Source organism: Ursus americanus, chromosome 25, assembly GCF_024610735.1.
Source record: "Ursus americanus isolate L20-20 chromosome 25, mUrsAme1.1.p, whole genome shotgun sequence".
NCBI lineage: Eukaryota > Metazoa > Chordata > Mammalia > Carnivora > Ursidae > Ursus > Ursus americanus.
Genome location: NC_142151.1, coordinates 41,151,131 through 41,170,268, shown reverse-complemented (window position 1 = coordinate 41,170,268; position 19,138 = coordinate 41,151,131). Strand labels below are relative to the sequence as shown.

At 55.8% G+C, this 19,138-nt stretch overlaps 1 protein-coding gene across 5 annotated transcripts in view; it reads left to right on the top strand.

Moving 5' to 3' along the window:
• Positions 1–19,138, top strand: part of FMNL3 (formin like 3) — a 51,582-nt gene that overhangs the window by 26,925 nt on the left and 5,519 nt on the right. For 2 of the 5 annotated variants that reach the window (XM_045801108.2, XM_045801107.2), the window contains exons 2-17: positions 2,736–2,819; positions 4,988–5,068; positions 5,348–5,424; positions 8,530–8,613; positions 11,393–11,545; positions 12,765–12,873; positions 13,046–13,122; positions 13,472–13,565; positions 14,931–15,005; positions 15,598–15,708; positions 16,017–16,166; positions 16,534–16,635; positions 17,708–17,987; positions 18,423–18,491; positions 18,576–18,700; positions 18,900–19,102. In XM_045801108.2, coding sequence (XP_045657064.1) covers positions 2,736–2,819; positions 4,988–5,068; positions 5,348–5,424; positions 8,530–8,613; positions 11,393–11,545; positions 12,765–12,873; positions 13,046–13,122; positions 13,472–13,565; positions 14,931–15,005; positions 15,598–15,708; positions 16,017–16,166; positions 16,534–16,635; positions 17,708–17,987; positions 18,423–18,491; positions 18,576–18,700; positions 18,900–19,102 — 1,874 coding nt within the window. The remainder of the gene's footprint in view (positions 1–2,735; positions 2,820–4,987; positions 5,069–5,347; positions 5,425–8,529; positions 8,614–11,392; positions 11,546–12,764; positions 12,874–13,045; positions 13,123–13,471; positions 13,566–14,930; positions 15,006–15,597; positions 15,709–16,016; positions 16,167–16,533; positions 16,636–17,707; positions 17,988–18,422; positions 18,492–18,575; positions 18,701–18,899; positions 19,103–19,138) is intronic. The other 3 variants (XM_045801111.2, XM_045801110.2, XM_045801109.2) reach the window with 2 other exon arrangements.

Sequence of the window (19,138 nt, the reverse complement as noted above, 5' to 3'; positions counted from 1 at the left end):
AGTGCTGGAGGCGGGGGGGAATTCCCCTCCCCACTTCCTTCCTCGTCACACTTGGGCCCCAAAGAAACAGAGGAAGCCAGCATCACTGCCCAGAAAGTGCCACGCAAAGCTCAAGACTGGAGCTTGTGGGCCTGTGGTCAGAGCTGATTCATGCTTCTGCCACCCATGTCCATCCTCCTTCTCTCCTGGGCATCTAAAGTTTGAACCCTGATGTGCTTCTTCCACTCTTCCATGCTCTTAGGCTAGGGTTCCCAAAGGGGGTGACTTTGTTCCATCCTCAAAGCCCCTGGGGCACCAGACATTTTCTCCCCAGTTCACCTTGTGGGGAAGGACAAGGCCACAGCCGCTGACAGCGGGTGGCTGAGGAAGTTGGTGTAGACAGGATGTGATGTCTGCCACAGTAGCGACAGGCTCCCCACTTCTCCAGTCGCTTTCTTCCAGGGGAGACAACTATTTTCTATTTCCATGGCATGGACTTGGGAGAAATGGACAGAAGACAATGAAGTGCTCGAGATGTGCCCAGAGCCGGAACCAGGCCTGAGGTCTCTTTCTTCTCTGGCCTCACTTGGGCTTAGCCAGCAGCAGCCTGGCTGTGGTTAGGAGGGAGACCTTGGTCCGGGCTCACTTTCCACTTTGGGGTCCCTGTGATGTTGTGGCCTCCTGCCCCTGTCCTCCTCTCCACAGACAGGCTGAGAATGGCTCTTAGCCAGGTAGTTTCAGAGAGAATATTCGGGATTGTATTTGCCCAACCAGCCATCCCTACTGCATCAGCAGTGAGGGGATTTGATTAGCTCCTCTTCCTGCAGGGGTTCAGGCAGACTCGCAGGGCAGCAGACACTGCGAAGACGGGTGTGATGGGTGGTCCTCTCCCCCTTCCTTTCTTCTCTCCCTTGCCCCATTTTGGTATTCCTAAACACTGAGCAAAAATCCCAGCCATACTCCTTTTTTTGAGCCACAGTGACCAGGTTTCTGGCCCAGAGCTGGGCCCATTACTCAGAACCAGGATGCCTTAGCCTTAGGGTTACTGTCCGCTTTCTCTCCACTAGGTGCCTATCAGAGTATTAGACATCATCAGGAGTTGGAGACCATAAGAATAGACACAGTCCTTGGGGGGCTAGATGAGAGTACAGCTAGTTTAATAGTATGTGTGTAGGGGCGCCTAGGTGGCACAGCGGTTAAGCGTCTGCCTTCGGCTCAGGGCGTGATCCCGGCGTTCTGGGATCGAGCCCCACATCAGGCTCCTCCGCTATGAGCCTGCTTCTTCCTCTCCCACTCCCCCTGCTTGTGTTCCCTCTCTCGCTGGCTGTCTCTATCTCTGTCGAATGAATAAATAAAATCTTTAAAAAAAATAGTATGTGCGTAGATAAACGCATGATAGGTACGTCTAACAGAAATAAATGGTATTTACGGTTTCTCTTTCAGTTTCTTAGAAAATGGAAGGCACACTCCCGGCATGCTCCCACTTCTGGAATAACGCAGGGCCTGTGTGACTCCTCAGGATCCTGGGTGCACACAATTCGTGTCCCCAGGGATGAGGATGTCAGGGAGTGGGCAGATAGATGTCAACATTGGCCATGCTTGGGTGCCCAGGGAGTTGGAGCTGAACTTGGAGCAGTAAGTAAGGGAGAGAAAGAGGAGAGGAAGGCCTTCCAGGTGGCCTGCAGTGTGCTGGGGAAAGAGGCTGGATGTGTGGGAAGTCACGTGGTTTATCAGACAGCTATGATTGTTCGGGTAGGAGATGATATTTGATTCGGGACTATGGGGCGAGGGGCAGGTGCAGTGATCTGCCTACAGAGGCAAGGGCTGTGCCCTGAAATGAAGGCAGCCACACTGGGTAGACGAGAAGCTTGGCTGGGTGCGGGTCAAGGAGGGGAAGGGAAGGTAGGCTGCTGGGCCGCGTACGGCTAGCCCAGGGGTACCTTGGGCTTCCCTTGCTCATGCCCACTTTTATTTCTTTATTTATTCAGCAAACAGTAGTGAGTGAAATAAGACAACTTCTGGTCTGTGCTTCTGTATTCCAACTTAGAGTGTCTTTCAGGAAGGGGTTGGAACACTTTCCTGTGTCTTAATGGGGAGTTGCGTCATAAGTAACTTGCTACTAATAATTCAAGTACTGACATTTCATAAATTATTTCCTTAAAAAAATGAGCCGTTATCTTTATGCTAATGTCCTTCTCGTGTACTTGTGTCCTGATATGGGGCAAAGGGGTAGACTCGTGGCGTCCACACAGGCTGTGGCTGGCTCGGGATTCACCCGTGGTCGTGCATGATGCAGGAAGGCCATGCATCCCTCAGGCCATGGGGGAGAAGCAGATTGAAAGTTGCTGTTTTAGACAGGGGGCTTTCTAACTTTTCTGCCCTGTCCCAAGTTAAACACATTTTATGGAATGACTGGTGTGTGGGCATATGTATATGTATATACTTCAAATATAAAAGAAACAAAAGCTTCATGAAGGGACTTCTGGTATCTTCTAGCCTCTTCTATTTTAATGTTTGTTTTCATTAAAAATAAAGTTAATCTCGACTCACTAATTTGGAAAACATTGCCCAACCAAACTGAACTAAATGTGAAGGGGGGGCAGAAGGACTGTCACACCGCTCTGAGCCTTCCTTATCAGCCACAGAACATCAGGGGGAAGCCGAGGGCCCAGGAGGGGAAAGGTACGCACGCTCTCCCTTGCTCTCCTCTGGGTGAGGGGAGCTTTCAGCCCTGTTGACTCAGGTTCTCTCCTCAGAGCTCCATGAACCTACCTCCTGACAAGGCCCGGCTCCTGCGGCAGTATGACAATGAGAAGAAGTGGGATCTGATCTGTGACCAGGTATGGGGTTTGGGGCGAGGCCCAGGAGTAGGGGTTGTATCTTGGGCTGGACAAGGCAGCAGGGCCGAAGGCACTGACCACAGCCCTGGGGTCCTTGAGAAACCCTGGCCTGGGCTTGGCCTTAGTCCGTGCTCACTTCCTGTTCCAAGAGGGCTCTCTTAACAGAGACAGGGCTGGCAGGCCAAGTTCCCCTCTAACTCCTGCAAAGAGCTGTCTTGATTTCTTCCCGATGGGCAGAACCCTGAGGAAGTTTGTGTAGGTCTGGCTGTCTGGCTGTCTGCAGAGGAGCTGGGTAGCTTTCCCAGCAGAGTCTGTTTCTGCCTTTCCCCAGGGTGAGGGCTCTGTCTGGCAGGGTCGGCCAAAGGACCCTTTCTCTCTCACTCTACCCCAGCCCTGGCACCTGGGTTTTTCTCTAGGAATGAGAAGACCCAGTCCCCTAAAGGCTTCAGTTCCCATATCTCAGAACATGAGGATTGGCAGCTCTCCCTGCATGAGCGGTGTTTTGAGGTGGAGTAGAGTAGAGAGATTGTTACTTAGCTCAGAACTAGAAGCAGGACCCAAGGCCTGGCTCTTTCCCCTGCGTGTGTTTGGATTTCACGAGTCACGCGTTTCTGAACTCCGACAGGCCTGTCTGCTCAGCTAGGAGAGTCCGCTTTTACTGCCTTAACTCTCAGGAGCACGAAGCACCTGGCACGGCGGGTACTCAGTGTGCCCGCCCAGCACCTGGCACGGCGGGTACTCAGTGTGCCCACCCAGCACCTGGCACGGCGGGTACTCAGTGTGCCCGCCCAGCACCTGGCACGGCGGGTACTCAGTGTGCCCGCCCAGCACCTGGCACGGCGGGTACTCAGTGTGCCCACCCAGCACGTCGTGAGGGAGCGCTCAGGAAGTTATGACTTCTTTTCAAGCACAGAACAGAACCGTAATAGCTAACATTTATTAAGTACTTATCGGGGACCAAGAACTTTACATCTACTGAAATATCTCATTTCATCCTCACAAAACCCTCCTGAGGAAGGCGCCGTTATGTTTTCTGGATGAAGAACTCAAGGCTCAGTACCATGCCTGACACTAGAGCCAGGACGAAGCAGCTGAGTTCGTCTGTGCTGGCTTTCACGTTCCACCGCCCTCCCAAATCAGGCTGCGTGACCCAAGGTAGACTCAGGCCTGAGAGCCCCTGGTTCAGGCCCCTGCCTCTCCAGGGACGGCCCGTTTCCTTGTCTTCTACGTTCAGCAGAGCTGGCGAGCGTGGCGAGCTCCTGCTTGGGGGCTGGAGAGCAGTGGCCTGTTGGTACTGAGTTTCCTTAACTGACCATCTCCCTGTCTCTTCCAGGTCACATCATTTCGACTGTTTCTCACACCTTCCTTTTTTCTCTCATTTTGGGTTCGGGTTCTGTTTCCTACCATTAGATCATTCTCCCTGAACCCCCTGCGGCACCCCCACCCCCAGCTCTTCAGGTTTCTCAGTTGTGACGGCCCTAAAGGATCAGAACGCTTCAGAGTTTCCCCTGAGTTTTCTCTTGGGTCTGATACGGGGTGGGGGGGGTGGACCAAAACGGGGAGGGCACGGTCCCGTGGTCCCGTGCCCTCCATGGAAGGGGATCGAGGGATAACCTCGCCGAAAGCACGTTCAGCATTTGCGATTGCCTGGCTTGTCGGGGCCTGGGGTCCAGGCAAGGAACAGACGTGTGTTTGCAGCCCTGAATGTGTGAGTGCTGCGAAGCCAGTCCCGTCCCAGGTCTGGGGTCAGGGCTGAGGAGTTTGTATTCCACACGGCTTAGCTCCTCTCTCCACGGCCCTCCTAATCCCGGGCCGTCAGTTCGCTAAGCAGTGGACACCATTTCTCCATTGTATCTTTGTTTCGGGTGCTGCTCCCAGCTCTTTAATCCCCACATCTTAGCAAGCAGCAGGCTCTTCACATCATTTTCAACATAGAAAAATATTTTAGGCTCAGAGATCACTAATCGGGGAAGGGAAAGATGGCGGTAGATGAGAAGCACCTGAAAATAAGTCAAGGAAGAGAACCTATGGTTTGGATGATGTTAAGGGCCAGCTGACAACTTTAGGAGGCTGGGTCCCCTCACACTGAACGCCATGAGTGTTCGACTTCCTCAGCACTGTCCTCAGAACTCTGGGTGTCTGTGCGCACACGCGTGTTTCCCTCACAGGAACGGTTCCAGGTGAAGAATCCTCCCCACACTTACATCCAGAAACTCCAGAGCTTCTTGGACCCCAGCGTAACCCGGAAGGTGACGTGTGAGGCAGGGAGGCCCCACCTTGCTGCCCCTTGTAGTCCTGTGGGGTTTGGGGGGCAAACCCTGTGACTTGGGGTGGGACATCTGCTTCTGAGCAATGGGAGTTGGGTTTCTGGGTTCCGAGGCCATGGGCCTGGAGTGGCTGGCTACTAACAGAGGGAAGGCTTATAACTGCCCTCTTGTGTCCCCTCCCTTCCTTTTCTACCCCTTTTGTTTGTACTATGAAGTTGGATCGGGGGCCTCCAATAGTGACAGGAAATTCCATGTTTACAGAAGTTCAGGAGGAGAGTGCAGGAGTCAACCAAAGTACTGAGGGAGCTGGAGATCTCACTTCGTACCAACCACATTGGGTGAGTCAGAATCGGCCGTCAGGATCCGGTGTCCTCTGAAGATGGGTGGCTTGTTTCTCTCCCTGCCATGAGGCACAGTCGCCCCTTGAATGGCTTTCGGTTCCCCAGAGCTTCAGACTGTGCTCTTTCTGGCTTTGCTCCTTTCAGCTCTGCCAGCTGCTGACTGGATGCTGCCGGCGAGCTTGGGGCCTCTCCTGGGGTCTTCAGCCTGTGGCTTGAAGTAGAAGACATTCCCGTAGCAGCTGAGACTCGAGTCTGCCTGTGGCCTGGGGCTGGGCCAAGGGAGGCCCAGAGAGTGCTGGGGATGGGCGAGCACATTACATCGGGTAGCTGAGACCTCGTTCCCGGACTGTTTGGTGCCCAGAGGATTATTTTCGTGATTACAAGACAATCTTAGCTCATGAGCAGAAGCAGCTTCCTAGGGCACCAAGAAGGCAGGTCAAAGGCAGTGAGGGCCAGGAATCGAACGTCTTCGGTATCTAGCCCCTGGTACCGCCATCTGCTGACAGGGTCCCTAGGAACGGTGGGAGTCGTGTTTGCTGGTCTCCGAGCGGGGAACCAGGACTTGCTGAACAGGCCCGAGGCTAATGTGTGAGGTACAGTGATAGATGGCCGTGGTCTCCATTTTACAAAACTGTAACCAGTCAGAGTATATGTAGTGGAAGTGAGAGAGAGACAGAGACAGAGAGAATGTACAGGAAGGACAGTGAGGGAAACCTGATGGAGGACTGCGGGCGGGGCTACAGTCCTGACCGAGGGGCCTGGCACAAATACCGAGAGCTTGCATGAGCGAGAAGTCGAGCCTGGGGTGGGGGTGGGGGAGGCTGGGCAGGTGCCATCCCCAGGGTCCTGGGCTTCCTGAGAGCAGGGGTGGAAAGAGCCAAATGACATCATCTGCCTTTCCCCTCCTGCCCGTGGCGGCCGCCCGCTTGTCCACACCGGGCTCGGCCGGCCTGGGGCTCTTATAGCGGCTACCTGTTTGCGGCCAGCTGCGGCCGCAGCAGTCACGGGGACATGGCGCAGGAGAGAACAGGAAAGGGCTAGTTCCTGGCCTCGGCAGCTGGGCTCGGTGGCCAGAATTGGCTTCCACGCCTCATCCATGAACCAGAGTGAGAGCTGACATGCTAGCAAACGTGAAACTCAGCCTCCAGCTGTATTTGGTGAATCCTTGCAGAAGGAGTGGCAGGGCCCCCTCAGCTACCCTGTGTGTGGGGGGCAGTGGGGGGAATGAAACAGATGGCAACTCCCAATCCCACCTACATGCCACCCCACAGGGCCTTCGCCCCCTCCCCTCCCTCTCAGGCCCCTCTTTCTTTCTTAGTAGGTCTTGCTGGATGAGGATGGGAGCCTGTTCTTCTCAGGAGAGGGCCACAGAGTCGTGTGCGACACACCGCTCTGCTCACCCCTTCTACCTGGTGCCTGCCTCTCTGGCCGCTAGCCAGGAGCTGGGGCGAGAGCAGCATGGTTCCCAGGCCCGGGGCCTCTTGGCAGCTGGCACAGAAGTTAGAGGTCTGGACCTGGCCCTTGGTTCCCAAGGAACAGCTTAGTGTCTGGCATTTTAGGAGCTCCTGCCGTCTGAACTGTGGCTTCTCTGGGCAGTTATGTGGGAGGGCCAGGCTCCTTCCCAGAGTTCCAGGCAGGAAGAGCTTGTCAGGCTGTCAGGCTGGGGTGTGGGTGCTCCGGGGTGGTAGGAGGCCAGGGCAAGGTGGGGAGAGGAGGGTCCTGCTTCTGTCACAGCCTGACCAGCCCCAGGGCCTGCCGAAGCTGGGTGTGTAGGGTCAGCCCAACGGGAACTCAGGCCCTGGAGCGGGGCAGGCTGGGAAGTGGGATTCCAGCGCCTCACCAGCTCCTCCTCTCTCTGGTTTGTATTGGTTTCTCTGCCTTGCCGAAGTGCCCTTTAACCTCTCCTCAAAGTGTCAAGATCCCGAAAATAGCAGTGTAGACTCAGACAGGAAATGAGAAGGGGGTGGGGAGCTGGAGAGCAGACAGACAGGAAACGGGAGGCCTGTCGGCCCCCAGAGAGGAAGCTAACTTCAGGCAGCTCCGGTGTCAGTCAGCTTCAGCTGAGCCTGGCGCTCCGGCCCAGCCTCTCACTGTGTCCCAGGGTGTGGCCAGCAAACATGGCGCTGGTGTTCCTGCTGCGGGGGAGACAGCCCTGCAGGGCTGTTGGCTGCAGCTGCCTATAAAGACCCCCAGACATCCAGGGAAACAGCCCTGAGGAGAGTCGGGGTTTCATCCTGCGAGTTTTATGTTTCTCTGTGCCGTGGAATGAACCTGTCCTGTAACAGCCCTCCTGGGATCGGCTCTTGAATTTCCTTCCAGGGATATCTCAGGCCAAGAGGCCTGGAGGCCGAGGGTGGAAATGCCCGGGTCCATTGTCTTCAGGGTCTTTGTTGTCCACCTTCCTGCCTCTCTGGCTGAAGGGGCCTGAGGCCTCAGTCTGGCTCTGAGCGGTCATAGCCATTCTGAGGTTACTTGCCTAACTGTTCCCCCATCCTTTTCCTTTTCTGTCAAACTCACCCTGACCAAACACAGAATTCCCACATATCCCTCTTTGCTCACTGTGGCCCAAACTCTCTTTCCTTTGGCCCAAAATGTCTCTGTTCCAGAGCTCTCTTTGACCCTTCCTGCCTGTCTTTTGACCGAGACTTCAGTCCAGTTGGAGCCGTGCTGGCCCCTGTCAGGCACGCCGTGCACGAGGGCCTGTGGTAGATGTTCTTGCTCAGCCTCCCGCCTCCGCACAATTCTGCCAGTAGACACCAAGCAGGGACAGCGCACCCGGTGTTGTGCTAGACACCAAGGACACAGAAGATGACGGAGCCTGGGCCCCGCCGCTTCGGAGAGGGTTCCTGAAAGCTTGTGTGGATGACACGGCATTGGGAAGCCTTGTACCTTTCCCCATTCCTGGCTCCCCGGCCTTGCGGAGCTCTAGGCCAGTGCTGTGACCGTGGATCAGTCTACCACGGGTTTTAAACCTCAGAATTTTCCCAGCCTTGTGCTAAGTTCCAGAGGATTCAGGAGTGGGTGTTGGGTCAGAGGCCCCTCGCCTTTCTCACCCTTGACCTGCTTTAGCAGACCCCTCCACTATGTTTCCTCTATCTGCAGGTGGGTGCGGGAGTTTCTGAACGATGAAAACAAAGGCCTGGATGTGCTGGTGGATTACCTGTCCTTTGCCCAATGTTCTGTCATGTGAGTACCTCCCTGGGGCTGGGGTTGGGGACCAGCGAGGGAGGACACAGTGCTATTCTGATTTGCTGAGGAAGGGTGAGACTGCAGTCACGAAGACGGGAATGGGAGTCCCGGGCCAGGAGTCCCAGGCCAGGCAGTGGTGTGGGAGTGGACAGGCAGCCAAGGAGATGTCTGGGATCCGTGAAGAAGGCCAGGTGGCTGGCGCAGAAGGTACATTTTGGGAAGCAGAAGGAGGGAGATACAGAGAGGGAGCTCAGGATTAGAACCCAGAGGATCCAGACTCCAGGCTGAGAGCAGTCTAAGGAAATGTCTTGGCTTCCGGGAGAGACGCCCGGTGGGATTCATTTGACTCTGGGGATTGAGTCTTTAAGAATCTCCTTTGGGTCTCCAGACGTGAGGGGGTTACTACAGGTCATTGCTGAAGAAGAGCCCCAGGAGCAGTGGGCATGACCTTTGACCCAGACCAAAAATGAAGTATTCAGAGCCCTTGCAACCAGGTCGCTGGGTGGGGGCGGAAAATAGCCGTGAGCACACGAGTGCAGAAGAGAAGGCGGCATGAGGTGATGAAAACGAGTGCTTTCGACCACAACAACCGCAAAGCTGGCTGTGGGTCTCAGTTATAACGACCTTGACTCTCTGGGTGACCTCAAGCGCATTTGCATCCTCTTGTATAAAAGGGGATCCATGTTCCAGGGTTGTCGGAAGGTTGAGATGATAATGTGTGGAAAGCCACTAGTAGTGTTCGGAGCATAGCTAAGTCTATACTGCACTAGCAGATTTATTGTTAATTATTATTATTCAAGGTGGTGTAACCTACTGTAATTGCCCGGATACAGGGAAAGAGGGACTGTACTGATCATTCGTGGGGTGACCGAGGAAAGCTTCAGACCTAGAGCCGAGACTTCAGTCAGCCCTTGGCTCACCGACCACCCCAGTGTGCCCGGGACTTTTCCCAATGTTAGCACCAAAAGTCCCGAGTCCTGGGGAACCCCTCAGTTCTGGGACTCAGTCCTAGCCTTGGTTTTCACTTTCGTCGTTACTGTCCTTACCCCACGGCCATTCTCCTTTGTCCAGCAGACCCTCAGCCGTAGCTCTTTAGGGGTTCTAACTAATGCCTCTCCTCGGTTGGCCTGTCACTTTCTTCAGGTCACCCCTCGTGAAAACCACGAGCGGCCTACTCCCCGTTCCCATCCCTGCAGAGTTCAGGCCTCGTGACCCTCCTCTCCCTTTAAAAACTACTCTTTTTATAGAAAGAAATGAAAAACATTTGCTGAAGTGATTTTTTAAAAAATTCAGAGCTTTTATAGTAAAAAGATGTAGATCATTTTTCCAAGTAAGCCTATCTATCTTGTTCGAAAAGCAAACAAATCCCAGCTGCTTGAAACCAAAATACGCTGGATTCTCAGTATTGCAGCGTCCACAGCAGAGCTTTTGACTCTGTTTTCGAAAGGAAGATTCAGGGCAGGGAGAGAGTGTGAAGGGGAGAGAAAGTGTATTTTGGGAAGGGTTGAAAGGAAAAGGGTGAAGCCAAACAGAGTTTGGGTGAAGGCATTTATTTGTAAACTGCGTGTACCGGGGCTAAGGAATACTATTACTGACCAAGGGAAGCCACTGGCAAGCTTCCCTGTCAGGGAGCCTCCTCTGATGTTTACTTGAGAGCCCCATTAAACATCTCATCATCGGGACTCTGCAGCCTGCCCCGGCTCCTTTGGAACATTCAGTCATCTGCGGATATCACTTCCTATCTCAGAGAGCCCTGGCCTCTGTGCCTTTGACCCTGGGGCTATGAATGTCTAAGCAGAAGGTTCCTCGGGGGAAGAGCCTGTCCGAGATGCTTGTTCAGTCCTTAATGACCTACTTGGGGGAAGAGGACAGGAAAGAAAAGTGGAGCTGGTTTCTCAGAGTGGGTAAAACCTGACGTGGGGATCCGTAAAGGACAATGACCCATGGGCCTGTGATCTCAAGCTGTCCTCCTTGCCCTGGCCCCACTCCCAAATTGCTGGTGGTGGTCGTGGAAGTAGAGAGTGGCAGAGACACCATCCCAACTCCTGTAGGGATGAAGGACCCCAGTCCACACCCTTGACCTGTGATTTCTTCCCCCCAGGGAAGCTTAAGCCCAAGGAGCCTCTATTCCAGAAAACCTAGCAGTCTCAAGTAGAACCACAGAAAACCCAGCCATTAAAACCTAGTGCTGGGATGGGACCATGGTACTCTTGAACCTCGTGGCCTGTCCCACTCTAGGTTGGCTGGGACCCCCATTCCCCTCCATTCAGACCTGCCCTCATGAGCCCAATCCAGAACAAGCCAGGCCCCTTCAGGGCACTGAGAGGCCCCTTCGGCCACTGCCATTTGCCAACCAGCGAGACCTGCATCGGCCTGTTCCCCACCACCCTTCCACAGGGCAGATTCTCCACGGGGAGCCAGGGTTTCTCTGAGATGCGCTATCTAAGGCTGGGAGCGCAGAAAGCCTCCCTTCGGGCCCATGGAGCGGTCACTCCTGGAGTTGCCTGGCCAGCGGGGAGCTGCAGCTCACCCCTGTCAGCATTCCCATCCCCTCAGGTCCCCCTCCTGGTTGCTGCCTGCGCCTCCGCTGCCCTTGTCCTGCGTTGGTGGCTCTCCCGACCAGGCTTGGGTCTCTGCTGCCCAATTCCGCTTTCTCTTCTTGCCGTCCTTGCTTCGTATTGCCCTCGAGGTCTACAGGGTGGGGGTGGGCTGGCCAGGGGGCTTAGCACTGACTTTCTCCTGTGTGTGCGCTTGTGTGTCCCCTTTCGTGCTCCAGGTTTGACTTTGAGGGTCTGGAGAGTGGTGACGACGGTGCGTTTGACAAACTCCGGTCCTGGAGCAGGTCCATCGAGGACCTGCAGCCCCCCAGCGCCCTGTCAGCCCCCTTCACCAACAGCCTCGCTCGCTCTGCGCGCCAGTCTGTGCTCCGGTATGTGTGCTCTTGCTCTGCCCGCCTGCCTCCCTCCCAGCCCCCAGGCCAGGTCTCGGGTGCCGGGGTGAGTGCTCATTGCTCCTCCCTCCACTCTTGCTTCCAGGCTCAGCTCTCTTGCCCTCTGCCTGCCAGTCTGTCTCTGGTCTGTCCTCTCTGTCTCCTTGACTCTGTCCAGCAATCTGTCCTGGGTAAGTACATCGCCCTCAGCTGTACCCACCCCACCTGGGGTTCCAGCTCTCCCCTCTCCACACTCCCCATCTAGGGGCTCCCCCCATTCCTCTTTTTCATTCTGCCATTCCTGCCGGCCTGTTCGTCGGGACCGGCCCTCATCCAGCTTCCTGGTCGTCACCGGGTGATCCGGCTCCTGCCCTCACGTCTGTTTCCCTCTGCTTCTGCATTCTGCCCCATCGGCTGCTCCGTGACCAGCTCCCACCCAACCTGCCCACTGCTCGCCTTCCCTTCACTTCTTCCTTTTCTTTCCAAGCCCGCCTTGTGTTCATTTTTTTCCCCAATATTTTAGGAGCCATCCTGCCTGGAGGCAGGTGGATAGACCAGACGACTTTTCAGAGCCTCTCCTACCCAGGGAGGCTTTCCTTTGGGCCCTGTGGCCCTTTCTGTGCTCCGTGTCCCTCTTGTGGTCATGCTTTTCTCCTGGTCTCCTTTGGGTTTTGTCCCTCTGACCCCGCTCATCATTCTCGTGCGTGAGCAGACACCATTCGTGCTTCCTCTTCCTTTCATAAAACCTCACTGGGGGCAAAGCCAGATGGAGCTCCGGGCCCTCCTACTGTCTTTGGGGTCTGCTCTGCCCTTTGTGGGACACAGAAGTGGGATGGGGGCCAAGATGCTCCTGCCTCAGGGAATTTGTGGAAGATGCAGCGACTGGAAGGAGGAGGTGGGAAGGCTCACATGAACATCTCCCTGGATCCATCTTGAGGACCAGGAAGCCCTGCGTGGCTGCCGTTGTATTTCGGAGGAACCCTGGGCTCAGGATGGTTTGGGCACTGATTCTAAAGCTGGGGTCCTGGGTGGTTCCTCCCAAAGGCCTGGGGTGGAGAGGTTGAAAACAGCTGAGCACCCCACCCCCGCCTCCCCCACTCTCGAGGCTGTCAGTTCAAGGTTGTCTGTCCCCCTTTCCTGCTGCTGTTGGGGTGCAGCCTGCTGTCTGGGTGATAGTGAGTGATTCTAGACCCTTCACCAGCAGCCCCCTCTTCCCCAGGTATAGCACTCTCCCCGGGCGCAGGGCCCTGAAGAACTCCCGCCTGGTGAGCCAGAAGGATGATGTCCACGTCTGTATCCTTTGCCTCAGAGCCATCATGAACTATCAGGTAAGGGGGCAGCACTAGCCACGATGCTCTGCCCGTCCTGCCTCATGTGCCAAACTAGAAGAGCTGGGAGGGCAGCGGCTTGTAAAAGGCCCATAGTCAGGGAGATCCAGCAGGGGGCTGCCTTCCCCACCATCAGGGTCTTCCTTCCTTCCGTCCTTTCCCCTTGCTGCAGTACGGCTTCAACCTGGTCATGTCCCACCCCCACGCTGTCAATGAGATTGCCCTCAGTCTCAACAACAAGAACCCAAGGTGAGTCCCTTCCCGGCCCCTTCCTGCCCACTGCGCCCCGCACTCTGGCGATCCGCGCTCCACTTGTCCCTGGCAAGAAGTCCCGCCTGCCTGGCCTCGGGGGCCCGCGGCCTAGGTCAGCGCCTTAGTTCTGCTCCTCACTTCTGCTGGGAGGGGAGTGTCCCTGGCTTCCCTCTGGTCTGCACGGCTCAGTGAGGGGGTAAGCCCTTGTTCCCCTGCTTTCTTTCTGAAACCCACTCCCCTCACTTCTGAGGCTGTCACTCTGAAAGGGCTCACCTAGTCGTGCAGGTGAACTGTGTGGTGGTCGGGGTGGGGAGCTGGGGGCTCATCTGTTTTCTTCACCCCTTAGGACCAAAGCCCTTGTCTTGGAGCTCTTGGCAGCTGTGTGTTTGGTGCGGGGAGGTCACGAAATCATTCTTGCCGCCTTTGACAATTTCAAAGAGGTCAGTCTCCTACGTGTGTGTGTGTTTGTGTGTGTGTGTGTGTGTGTGTGTGTGTGTGTGTGTGTGTGTGTGTGTGTGTTTGGTGAGGAGGTGGGGAGCCAGGTAGGTAAGCACCCTTTCCTGTGATCTCACACACCCCAGTGATGATTTTAACATCTGGTGCTTGACTAAGAAGGCTGCCCCCCTGCCTTTTTTTTTTTTTTTAACACCAAAACCAGAACTTCAATCTTACCAGATCTTACGGCAAGACAGCGCCAGCTAAAGATGCCCTCAGTTGAGGGCCGCAGTCCAATGGCTCTAGCCTGGCCATGCATCAGAATACCTGAGGAGCTTGTTAAACTTGCTCCTGGGGGGCTGAGTACCTGTGCTTTAACAGCCCCCCCCAGGTGGCTCTGAGGCAGACAACCCACTGGGAGAACCCAAGGCAGACGTGTTTGCGGTGGGAGGAGAAGGCAAGCAAGGATCCTCCTGGTTGTTGGCTGTTATCGATGAGGGAAGAGGGCGCTCCTACTTGGAATTTCCCCAGCCTCTGGGCCTGGCTCGGAAACCCTCATCTGCTTGAACACAGGATTCCTCGACATCCAGTCGCAGCTGCTGGCCCCACCCCTTCCTCCTCTTTGGACCTCTTCCCTAACATCCATTGTTCAAGCCAGGAAATGGCTCTTCCTCCTTGAAGCCAGAGGCTCAGCAGAGTCTCTGGACCCCTCTCTCAGCACAGGGGCTTTCCTGCACCCTGGCCTCTCTCCTGTGTCCCCACTAGGACCTCAGCCATGGCCTCCCACCTTCCTCCTTCTTCCCTCCTTCCTTCAATAACGGAGCAACTGTGTTTCTTCTTGGCCTACCCCCAGAGGCACCTAAAGCCCAGACTAATGGCCTACGCTTTACTGGGTTCCCTCAGCAAATTGATGGGGGACCAGTGACCCAAGGCAGTGGCAGATCCCAGGCTTTCTTCTACTTGGAGAGCTTGTTAAACTTACAGGCTTTCTTCTATGTGTCACAAATGCTTCCTTGCATAGAAAGAGTTGTGGTTAAGCTTAGTCTGAACCAGGGGCGCCTGGGTGGCACAGCGGTTAAGCGTCTGCCTTCGGCTCAGGGCGTGATCCCAGCGTTATGGGATCGAGCCCCACATCAGGCTCCTCCGCTGGGAGCCTGCTTCTTCCTCTCCCACTCCCCCTGCTTGTGTTTCCTCTCTCTCTGGCTGTCTCTATCTCTGTCGAATAAATAAATAAAATCTTTAAAAAAAAAAAAAAAAAAAAAAGCTTAGTCTGAACCAGCCCCTTTGCTGTGATGTTCCTGGGAGCCGGGCTCAAGGGCTTAGGTTCTGCTCGGGATAGAGCTTCTCACTGGGAAAGTTTCCTTGTTCAGGTATGCAAGGAGCTTCACCGCTTTGAGAAGCTGATGGAGTATTTCCGGAACGAGGACAGCAACATCGACTTCATGGTGAGGAACTGGGCCTGGGTCAGGCGCATGCCCAGCAGGGTCCCACGCTCTTTGAGACCAGGCCGAGGCCGACAGCATTATCTTGATATTCTGTCTAGAACCTAGAATGAGTCTCTCTACTCGATCAGTGCTCCTTGTCCACTCTCCTACCGCAGAGAGCTTTTAGAAACTTCAGGACACTGACCTTTTCGTGTCTTGGGTCCACCTCCTTTCCCCCTTTTGGTGGCCTTACTGCCCCTGATTCGGATTTTTTCAAGCTGCTTCGCTCTGCCCAACCTTTCCCTAGCTTCTCTTCCCTTCAGCCTCCGGTCTTTAGTCACGTAGCGTTGTCTCAAGAAATACGTGCTGACGTGCAAAGGAGATCAGTTGTATCTCCATTTCTGTCCAGTTCTCATGTAACGTCTTCGTACACTGAATACTGAATATTAAGGTCGATATTTTTTCAGTTAAAATACTCTTACTGTTCCCAGAAAGACTCAGTATTTTAATTCAGTCCTTTGAGCACCCCCGTGACGACGCCGGTGCTAACAGCCTGGCTCTGCGGTCGCCCCTGGCGCTCCCTGCCCCTGACCCTCCGGGGGCTGCTCCGCAGGTGGCCTGCATGCAGTTCATCAACATCGTGGTGCACTCAGTGGAGGATATGAACTTCCGGGTCCACCTGCAGTACGAGTTCACCAAGCTGGGACTGGAAGAGTTCTTGCAGGTGAGCTGGCCTCGAGTCTTGGCGGGTGGGGAGCCTGGGGGCAGAGGGCCCGCTTAGTCATATCACCAAGGGTTCTTTGACAAGAGCCTAGTGGATGCTCTCGGAACGCCGCCTGTCTTCTGCGGCCAGGGTCCCGGCCCTCCTGCAGGGGGCGCTCTCTAACTAGGCCGTTCCATAGGGTGAGCCTCGCCATGGCTGCAGAAGGAAGTCCCTGGGTCTTATGCTCTAGGAAGCGGTCATGGAGGGTGGTGAGGACCAGGTCTCTCTCAGGAGACTCCCCCAACTACTACCGTCTCCACTCTTCCCAGAAGTCAAGGCACACAGAGAGCGAGAAGCTGCAGGTGCAGATCCAGGCCTACCTGGACAACGTGTTTGATGTGGGAGGCTTGTTGGAGGATGCAGAGACCAAGAACGTGGCCCTGGAGAAGGTGGAGGAGCTGGAGGAACATGTGTCCCACGTAGGTAGTCCTTTTTTGCTGCCAGAGCTACCATTGAGGATGGGGAGAGGATGGGGCCATCTCAGTTCCAGATCGAGGCCCACGGAAGCCTTGGAACCTGGCATGCTCTGGCCGAGGCCATATTAGGACACACACTGACCTCCAGGACTGGGCGCGAGGTGGCCTCAGGCTTGAGAGAGTCCGATGTGGTCTGTTTCACAGGGTCGCAGACCCTGGGCCCACCGGAGTGACGCAGGGAAGCCACCGGGCCCCGCTGCCTTTGCAGCTCTGGAGGCGGGGGTCGGGCCCAGATCCTGGCAGAGGTTCAGGCTGTGCAAAGTGCCCAGGCTTTAGGCCCGGCTCCAGACCTGCCCTTCCCATCCTGCAGCTCACGGAGAAGCTTCTGGACCTAGAGAATGAGAACATGATGCGTGTGGCAGAGCTAGAGAAGCAGCTGCTGCAGCGGGAGAAGGAACTAGAGAGCGTCAAGGTACCAAGTAATCTGGGGAAGGGAGGCCCCAACAGGTGCTCGGCGCCGGGCCTGGGGAACAGGCCTTGCTCTTTCTTTCTTTCTTTCTTTTTCTTTCTTTCTTTCTTTCTTTCTTTCTTTCTTTCTTTCTTTCTTTCTTTCTTTCTTTCTCCCTTCTTTCCTTCCTTCCTCTCTCTTTCTTCCTTTTCTTTCTTTCAACATTTCTCTTATCAATTTATTTTTATCTCTTTGCTTTTTCATACAGTCAGCTCCATCCTAGTATAAGAAATGCACCTGCAAATCTTAGTTTTTTTGTTTGGCTTTTATTTCTTGAGTCATGTTAAGTCTTTGAAAATCCAGATCTTGGTTCACACTTGAGGCACTCAGATGAGGGTGGGCTGATGATTTCACCCTAATTTTTAGTTGGGGAGGGAAACTGAATCCAGAGTGGGCCAGGCACATGCAGAGGAGGGCAGGAGCAGATGGGGCACCCTCAGGTACCTCTAGCGTCCAGGCCTCCTCCTACCGGCCCCTCCCCTGCCTAACGGGCAGGCCGGGTAGCTCAGGTGCTGTCCGACAGGTCTCCTGAGTCGGGAGACCAGGGGCTTGGTATACATCGGTCAGGCCTGCTGAGAGTCTGCAGTACTGTTCCAGGGAGTATGGAGGACACAGAGACGGCTTGGGCAGGGCCTTGTCCACAGGGGGCTGCCAACGGAGTGATCATACAAGGCCAAATGCAGCGGGAGCAGTCGAGGCATAGAGGGCTGAGAGCAGTGTGGCAGGCTAGAGGTAGGCCCGGGACGTGTGCCCCGGAGCAGCCTCCGGCCTGGGCCTTGAGGAACCAGTGAGTCTAAGGCTGGGTCCGAGAGGAAGCACACGGGAGGGTGTCCGCTGGGCCGGCGCTCTGTGGCTCACCTCTCGTTCTGTGCGGTCCAGCCTCCCCGGCCCCCACCTGGGTTCCTGCTGCTCCCTGCCTCTGGGCACCCTCCCAGAGACCCCAGCTGAGAAACCGGGGGTAGGAAGTGTCCCTCTCGGGGGCAACGACTGTTGTGCCTTCCGCTTACCTTTCCTTACTGGCACTGTCTCCCGCTAGGAGACTTACGAGAACACGAGCCACCAGGTACACACGCTGCGGCGGCTCATTAAAGAGAAGGAGGAGGCCTTCCAGCGCCGATGCCACTTGGAGCCTGGGGCGCGGGGCCTGGAGTCAGTGGGCAGCGAGGCCCTGGCCCGGATAGGCCCTGCAGAGCTGAGTGAGGGCATGCTGCCCTCCGACCTGGACCTCCTGGCTCCAGCCCCACCGCCCGAGGAGGCCCTGCCCCTGCCTCCACCGCCAGCTCCTCCCCTGCCCCCACCCCCACCCCCGTTACCAGGTGAGGAGGACCGTGGCCACCCCGAAACCCCAGTGAGCAGTGCCTCCCTTAGGGGGAAGCCAGGGACATGAGTGGAAGGATGTGAAGTCAGGTGGGCAAGCGTTGGCGGAGGGCAAGAATCTGAGGGAGGCTCAGGTTACTGGGGAAGGGGTATCTAAGAGCAGACATGGGTCTGTTTTAAGGGTCCATAAAGGTGCTGCTCCTGATTCCTCTGAGGACGGCCACGGGGAGGGCTTAGACCAGAGCAGGAGACAGTGGGCCAGACGCCAATGAGACCTGCCCCACCAGAGTTAGGGCCCCTGGGAGCCGGAAGGGCAGGGAGTTCACACATCCGCTTTCCCCAAGACGCTTCGTGGACAGGTGGGGTGGCATCAGGGAAGGGATCTCTGAAGAGTCTTTGGGCCCTGGGTCACCGTGGCATTTCTTTTCCCCCAGACAAGTGTCCCCCAGCCCCACCTCTCCCTGGCGCTGCTCCCTCTGTGGTGTTGACAGTAGGCCTGTCCGGTGAGTGCCCCCAGAGCAGGGCTAGTGGGACGGAGGGAGAGTGTCCTTAGCTTCGGCGCCTCACTGATCTTCCTTCCAAATTAGCCATTCGCATCAAGAAACCTATCAAGACCAAGTTCCGGCTGCCTGTCTTCAACTGGACGGCACTGAAACCCAACCAGATCAGCGGCACCGTCTTCAGTGAACTTGACGATGAGAAGATCTTGGAGGTAGTGGGGCCTGGAACCCTTAGGGGTGGGGTTGAGGGCGCGGGGACCGGATCGTGCTTTTAGCCAGATCTCCTGGCCTTGGAAACGCCCTCAGACTCAGGCATCCATGCGCCAGAGCTGAACAGATGCTGGGCATGCTGCCAGGGGTCTTCTAGTAGGACAGGCCACCGCTTTTTCCCTTCTCGTCAACCCCTGCCAGGACCTAGACCTGGACAAGTTTGAGGAACTGTTCAAGACGAAAGCCCAGGGCCCTGCCCTTGACCTCATCTGCTCTAAGAACAAGACAGCGCAAAAGGCCGCCAGCAAGGTGACCCTGTTGGAAGCCAATCGTGCCAAGAACCTAGCCATCACCCTCCGCAAGGCTGGCCGCTCGGCCGAGGAGATCTGCAGGGCCATCCACACGTGAGGCTCCCGCTCACCTCGCCCTGGTCCCAGTCA